Source organism: Nicotiana sylvestris, chromosome 7, assembly GCF_000393655.2.
Source record: "Nicotiana sylvestris chromosome 7, ASM39365v2, whole genome shotgun sequence".
Lineage (NCBI taxonomy): Eukaryota > Viridiplantae > Streptophyta > Magnoliopsida > Solanales > Solanaceae > Nicotiana > Nicotiana sylvestris.
The window spans coordinates 98574257-98582611 of NC_091063.1; the positions used below are offsets into that span (position 1 = coordinate 98574257).

Here is an 8355-nt window from a genome sequence, read left to right on the forward strand (position 1 = left end):
ATTGTGATTTTGCTAGCTGGGAATTGGGCTTTCAATGGTAATTTCCCATCTACTCTAGGATTTTCAAGAACTCGTGCATCACGGCACAGCTTGGTAACCAGAGAGGGGAAGTAAAACCCTTTGAGTACTTCTGGGCTGCGAATGAACATCTCATCATGAAGGAGCTTAGCGACATCAAAATCCTGGTGGGTCATAACACAGTAGATACCTGATTCTCGTGGCCCATTGACATCGGTAGTGTTGTTGGAGGGTAGCAAACGGTTGTTGATAATTGTGAGCCAACACTTAGCCTCCCAATTGAGACACTGGGAGTTCAATGTGATCCGGTGCTTTATCCATATATGCTCTCTGTCAGGCACATATATTGCTTCAAGAATCGGTGCCCACCAGATAGTTGGGCGGTGATAAGCAATATAATGATCTCTATCCCCAGTGAATACTGGCAGCCGGTACACTCAGTGGATGACCTCAAGAGACGCATTTACCCGGGTGTTTCGTACTGTGACCACTCCATTAACATGCTCCGGGTAGTTAGCGTAAAACTCCCTTACCATCAGTATATTCGCCTCCTCCGGTTCATCAAAGAAGATGTCCAGCTGGCACCTCCTCAACTATGCAAAGATATTTGGGCATTCCACTTGCAAGGCTTGCCGGTCAATATGTACTTCAGGTAACAATTTCTTGGATGCCTTGGCGTTATACCTGTCCTCAGCTGGTTTGGAGACAAACCTAGCTCTGTCAAACTGTTCCGCACTAGCTTGACCCCAAGCTCTAAAATAACTGCCCGGTCCACTAGCGGAAGACCCTATGGTACGTCTCTTCTTAGATTAGTGCATTGTACCTGCCAAAAATAGAGCCTCCTATTAGTGAGGGTTTGAGTTGTGTGAACCCTAGGTGGTTACTCAAACTTCGCCACCACCATGGTCACATTAGCTATTATAGCTCCATTGGGTCAATTTCACAAACACCTTGTGTGCATGGTCTCTATTCTAACAAACCTAGCCCCATGGAAGCATAAATTCTTCCCCCAAATCAACTATTCATACTTCACCATTCCACCCCACCACAATTAATTTTACACAACAAAATCACACTCTTCTCTACAACATTGTGCCCATAACCCACTAAAAAGCAGAAAATAAAATCAAAAGAAAAAAAATCTACTATAAATACTACAACAATTAAGGCATTGAACTTGCAAAATACTAAAAAACAAAAATACAAGAGAATAGAGACAGAAGCTTGACATACCTGGTTATAGTAGAGGGTGAGAAGGATGGAAGTTAGGGAAGAGAGATTGGAAAGTGGGTGGAGTGTGTGTAGGAGTGTAAGAGAGGTGAAGAAGAAGAAGAAGAAGAGGGGAGAGAGGCGTTGAGTTAGGGTTTAGAGAGGGAGGAGATGGGGGAAATTAAGGAGGAGGGGGCGGGTGTTTTAAGTTTATTAGGGGGGGGGGAATTAGAAAAGAAAAGAAAAGAAAAAAAAATTAAGTTTCACTTACCTGGGCGACAGTAAAGTCACGAATTATCGCAGTCGATCGTGGTCCCACCGCGGCCGAGGTGAGTGAAGGGGCGTGAAACAGAATGATCGTGTTTCACCGCGGTCGTGCCGCGGTCGCTGTGGATCGAGCAATCTTGAGACAAAATACCCGTCATTTACCACAGTCTAGCCATGGTCGTGCTGCGATCACGATCACAAGGAAATTTCTTTACTTTTTTTTATAAGGAAGTTAGCTTCCTATTCCTTTGGTACAACATCAAACAACAGAAAAGAAAATAACAAAAATCATGGGTTGTCTCCCAGCAGCGCCTGATTTAATGTCGCGGCACAACGTAGATAAGCGCATTTAAGGCTCGCTCTGCCTTTGAGGTTCAGTCAGATGGATCTCTGACACTTCCTTTGGTTCATCCATGCCCACATATGGTTTCAATCTCTACCCATTGACTCTAAATGTATGATAGTACTTTTTTGAGGCAATCTCTACAGCACCCGAATGGAATACTTCAACCACTCTGTTACACCCCAAGTTTTCATACGTGAGAGTACGTCGTAAGTCATTGATGTGAGCTCAGAAATGAGATTCTATTTGGAAGCAAATAAAGTAAGTTAATCATGTTACCTTGGAGGTTACAAATATTTAAGATCATGAATAACGAGTACCAAGAGGGTTGGAAATCTTAGAAGCTAAACCAATTGAAGAAAATAAGTTTCGTCGAAAGTCGACAAGTTTCGAATGTTATAACATGTACTTTGGGGTGAGACTAGGGTTATTAACATGATAAGGAGGTTATTCTATGAGTTATTTTAGTCGTATGATATTCATTTTCTACATTTTGAAGGCAAGCAAGTTGTGGAACAAGAGTTGGCAAAGGTCATCACAAGTTACATTCATAAATTTGCTGAAATTTAGGTCAAATGTATCTGAGAATTTCTCCAAATATACTTGGAATAATGGGGTTTTCTACCTACCAAATTGAAGGTATACGAGTCTAGTTTCTAACGCATTAAACCGTTTATCAATACGACATCGGAGTAGAGAGATATTCGCGTTTTTGCGAGACGGCGCAAGCAGCTCCCAATGGGACCCACTTAGGCGGTGGTTGACCTACTTCAATTTATAAACGCTTTGGACGCCTATTTTTGCTCATTTTTCAACTAAACTTCGTCTCCAAACTTCTCCTAACCCTCCTAAACATATACCACAAGGGTTTGAAGTGATTCCAAAGTGATTACACCATATTTCAACATCAAAACTTAGTTCTAGTGAAGAACAACACCTCTTTGAGGTTGTGTTGTCATTGAGGATTGTTGTGGGTTGTATTTGGATGAAATTCTAAGTTGTTGCTGCTGTCTAAGGTGAGTATAACAGCCTACTAATTTTGCTTAATCTTTCTTGTATGTTGGTTAAGTTGTTAGGATGATAAACTACAAGATAATACTTGGATTAGCTTAAGTCACTTCTATGGTGTTATATTGCTATTAAGGGTTATTGTAAACTGAATATAACTTGGATTTTGACTTGAAGTTACTATATAAGGTATGTATATTGTAATCTTGCTTTTGCCCAAGGTTATCTTGATGTTGATTAAGTTAAATGGATGGACAAGACATGAACTAGTGAATAAAGTTGCTAGTTGGGGATAGTTGAAGTTGTGGATTATTTTGGTTGTTATAAATATATGGTATAAGGCTGGAATCATTGATTAATGACTTCATTATCATGTTAATTATACTTTTAGGTTGAAGTAATAAGTCTATAAGGATTGATAAGGGGTATACGGATTCCAATCGGAGCTTGCCGCTCGTCGTAATGTAGTTGTGACTTGTTGTTGTTATATGGTGTCTTGATATTGATAATTATGTATTGATGGATTGCTCTGGTAATTGTTGTTGGTATATGGTATTGGAGGAGGCCCTTGTTACAAGGGAGATGCTGCCCAAATTTACGTAAACGAGCTACTAGCTTAAGTTATAGACTTAGCCTTTGCTCAGCACTGATTTTGAATCTCCTTATACTATGATAGATTGAGTTGACTTGTTTGAAGAGTTGCTTGGAAGTGATTAAGGACTCAACGGGTTTAAGGTATGTTAAGGCACTTTCTTCTTTCTTTTGGCATGATCTAAAGTGAAATGAATACGCTACTTCATAACGGATCTACTCCTAGCAACTAAGGTTGTCCATGTTGTTCTTTCCTTATAAAATTATTCTAAGCAAGTGTGTATGATCCTTGAATCCTACTAAGGTTCATATTGAGGGTATGGATGTCCATAGTGCTCTTAAGTCACTCCAAAAGGTTTAGAAGGTGATTCCATGAGTTGAGCATGCATTATATATATGTATCTATTTTACTCTACCGAGCCGCGCTATAGTCGGCCGGGTACGGCACCTATTGTGCAACCACTGATTAGTTGGGTTTTACCGAGCTCCACGTGGCCGGGTACGATTCTACCGAACCTTATGATGGTCGGATAGGCTTTTACCGAGTCCTCTTTGAGGCCAGGTACGATATGATGATGATGATGCCCACAGAGGGGAATGTTTTAAAAAGTTTATGTATATATATGTATTGTGCATTTCATATCAGTAACCCTCAGAGGCACTCAGATGTTATAGGTTGTATCTCCTCTATCTCTCTCTTTACATTACTGTTCTTGTGTATGCTTTCCTGCCTAACATACTCGGTACTTTATTCGTACTGACGTCCCTTTTGCTTGGGGACGCTGCATTTCATGCCCGCATGTCTCGATTGATAGCTTGACAGTCCTCCTAGTAGGCTATCAACTCAGCGAAGGTGTTGGTGCACTCCACTTGCTCCGTAGTTGCCTATTTGGTCAGTATGCTTTGGATATATATTGATTGGTATGGCGGGGCCCTGTCCCGACCTTTATTATTTTATGTACTCTTAGAGGCTTGTAGACAGATGTCAGGTGTATGTATAATTGTATGGCCTTGTCGGCCTATGTTTCGAGTTTACTAATGGTCATGTCGGCCTTATAGGCCCGTATGTCACATATATTAGTTTGTATATCATGTCGGGTCTTCATATGTTGAGTATTCCCTTATGTTTTATTCTTTTTATCTTGTGACGGGTTTTCTGGCTCATTTACTCATGATAACATGATAAGAAAGATATGTTACGTTGGTACTCGGTTGAGTAAGGCACCGGTTGCCCGTCGCAGACCCTCTGATTTGGGCGTGACACACTCGAAATGGTTCAAACCATCATGACTTGAGTTTACCCCAAAATAGCCTTAATCTTGAGTTATAAAGCAACACCATATCTCCGATCTTGAAATTTCTCTCAACAATGTTCTTGTAGGTAACCGCTTCATTCTCTCCTTATATAGTCTCGTGCTCTCGAAAACAAGATATTGGAACTCTTTGAGCTCATGCAATTCTGTGACTCTAGTTGTGCCCGCAGCCTCAATGTCCAGATTCAGTTGTTTAATTGCCCACCAAGCTCTATGTTCTAGTTCCACTAGCAACTGACAGGCCTTCCCAAACACCAACTTATATGGTGAATACCAATTGGTGTTTTAAAAGCAGTTCTATAGGCCCAGAGTGCATCATCTATCTTTTTCGCCCAATCAATTCTTGTGGCATTCACAGTCTTGGTCAGCACACTCTTTAACTCTTTGTTCGACACTTCAACTTGTCCAGTGGTCTGAGGATGATATGGGGTTGCCACCTTGTGGCATACATCGTACTTTTCTAGCAACTTCTCGAAGGCTCGATTGCAAAAGTGAGTGCCCTCGTCACTGATAATAGCTGTCGGGGTCCTGAAACGGGTGAATATATTCTTCTACAAAAACCCCCCACCACCTCTCTTGCATCATTGGTGGGGAGTGTTGCAGCTTCCACCCATTTGGACACGTAATCTACAGCAACATGTACTTATTTCCAAAGGAGCTGAAGAAGGGGCCCATAAAGTCTATCCCCCAAACATCGAACATTTCAACCTCTTGAAATGGGTTCATGGGCATCTCATGGCGACGGGAAATGTTCCCGGTTCACTGACATACGTTACAACCCTTCACCCATTGATGTGCATCCTTAAACACTGTTAGCTAGTAGAACCTGGCTTCTAGCATTTTCACTGCCGTCCTAACTCCTCCAAAATGCCTACCATATGCCGATGCGTGACATGCCTGCAAACTAGAAGATTCTTCTATCTCGGGGACATACCTCCGAATCATATTGTCAACACATATTCTAAACAGATAAGGTTTATCCTAGTAATACATGCGGCAGTCACGATAAAACTTTTTCTTTTGTACAGAGGAAAGGTTATAGGGAACTATACCACTTGCCAGGTAATTTGGAAAGTTTGCATACCATGGTACTTCCTCAAGGCTTGTAGCGAGTAGCTGCTCGTCTGGAAAGGTTTCCAGAATATCCTCAACCTCAACTGAGTTTTTAGCTCCCTCAAGTCGAGATAGATGATCAGCGACTTGGTTTTCTGTGCCCTTACGATCACGAATTTCAAGGTCGAACTCTTGCAGTAATAGAACCCAACGAATCAGGTGCGGTTTGGACTCATTCTTCTCGATCAAGTACCTAAGAGCTGCATGATAAGTATATACAATTACCTTAGAGCTAATCAGGTATGATATGAACTTGTCAAATGCAAACACCATAGCCAACATCTCCTTTTCAGTCATAGTGTAGTTCAACTGGGCTCCACTCAGCATTCTACTGGCATAGTAGATTGGGTGCATTAGCTTGTCTTTTCGCTGTCCTAGCACTTCCCCCACTACATAATCACTGGCGTCACGCATTAGTTCGAATGGTTGCTCCCAGTCGAGAGCAACAATGATAGATGTTGTGACTAGCCTCTTTTTCAACTCCTCGAATGCTATCCTGCAATCATCAGAAAATAAGAAAGGGTGATCTTTTTCTAACAACTTACATAGAGGGTTGGCAATATTTGAGAAGTCTCTTATGAATGTCTGGTAAAAATCGGCATGCCCGAGGAAGCTCTTGATTGCCTTGACTGAAGTGGGGGGTGACAGCTTCTCTATCACGTCAACTTTAGCACGATCCACCTCGATTCCCTTGCTTGATACCCGGTGTCCCAATACTATGCCCTCTTGTACCATGAAATGTCACTTCTCCCAATTAAGTACCAGGTTAGTCTCAATACATCTTTTCAACACTCGGGTCAGATTTATAAGGCACTCGTCGACAGAGTTTCCCACCACTAAGAAATTATCCATGAGAACATCTATTATGTCTTCTACCATGTTAGTGAATATGGCCATCATGCACCTTTGGAATGTGGCGGGTGCATTGTATAGGCCAAAGGGCATCCTTCGAAAAGCATAAATGCCATATGGGTAAGTGAAGGAGGTCTTCTCTCTATCCTCTGGTGCAATGGAGATCTGATTGTACCCTTAGTACCCATCCAGAAAAAAAAAGTGGGACCTCCCTGCCAATCTGTCAAGCATCTGATCAATGAAGGGAAGTGGGAAATGGTCTTTCCGGGTGGCCAGATTCAATTTCCTGTAATACATGTAGATTTTCCATCCTGTGACGGTTCTTGTAGAGATCAGCTCATTGTTATCATTTTTGACCACCGTCATGCCACACTTTTTAGGAACACATTGCACCATGCTAACCTAGTTGCTGTCAGAGATTGGGAAAATGATTCCCGTATCCAACCACTTAACCATCTCTTTCTTCACCACTTCTTTCATGTTGGGGTTCAGACTTCTTTGGTGCTCCCTGGAAGGTTTGTGTCCCTCTTCCAGCAGAATTTTATGCATACAATATGCCGGGCTGATCACCTTAATCTTTGCCATGGTCCACCCAATGGCAGTCTTGCACTCCTTGAGTACTTGCAAAAGTTGTTGTGCCTGCACATCTAACAAACTAGATGAGATAATAATAGGTAATGTGGAGTTAGGTCCTAGGAACTTATACCTAAGATGGGCAGGCAGTGGCTTCAATTTCAGCTTTGGTGGTTCTTCTATGATGGCTTGGCTGGAGGAGTTTCTCTGTTTTCTAAGTGAAGGGGCTCGAATTCAAGAGTTCTATCCCAAAACCCTCTGCCCTCTAAAGCCAACACCCATTTTGCGAACTCTTCCCCATTCACCTTATCTAAATTTACCAGACATGCAGCAAGAGGGTCCTCAATAGTTAACGTCTCATCATCAGCTTCTACGATTACATCCACGACATCAATAAGAGAACAATTGGCAAATTCACTTGGTCGCCTCATAGATTTCTACACATTGAAGTTATCTTCTCATTGTTCAACCTCATCTTGAGCTCCCCAGTTTCACAATCAATGAGAGCTCTTCTTATGGCCAAGAACGACCTTCCCAAAATTATGGGAATTTCTTCATCCACCTTGCAATCTAGAATCACAAAATCTGCAGGCAACACAAATTTCCCTACCTGAATCAACACATCAACCAAGATTCCAGAGGATCTTTTCACGGTCCTGTCAGCCAGCTGCAATAACATAGAAGTGGGTCTAGCTATTCCAATCCCCAACATCTTATAGATCACCAGGGGCATAAGGTTTATGCTAGCCCCCAAATCACAAAGTTCTTTGGGAAAAGCAAAGTTACCAATGGTGCAGGGAATTGTGAAACTCCTTGGATCAGACAGCTTCTCAGCAACTGGTCTAGTCACCACAACACTGCAGGTCTGAGTGAGAGTCACTGTGGCCAAGTCTTGGAAATGGAATTTTCGGGATATCAAGTCCTTTATCATTTTTGCATAACCAGGCATTTCCTTCAAAGCATCAATCAATAGAATATTTACCTGGATTTGTTTCAGCATCTCCAAGAATTTCTTGTATTGTTCCTCTTTCTGGTACTTGGCCAGCCTCTGTGGGAATGGTGTTGGAG

The 8355-nt window shown here is 42.0% G+C and overlaps 1 protein-coding gene across 1 annotated transcript; it reads right to left on the reverse strand.

Moving 5' to 3' along the window:
* Positions 1 to 7714: 7714 nt before the first annotated feature.
* Positions 7715 to 8287, reverse strand: LOC138873494 (uncharacterized). The gene has a single exon (XM_070151964.1). It carries the CDS (start codon positions 8285 to 8287, stop codon positions 7715 to 7717), a length of 573 nt encoding a protein of 190 aa, XP_070008065.1.
* Positions 8288 to 8355: the final 68 nt, after the last annotated feature.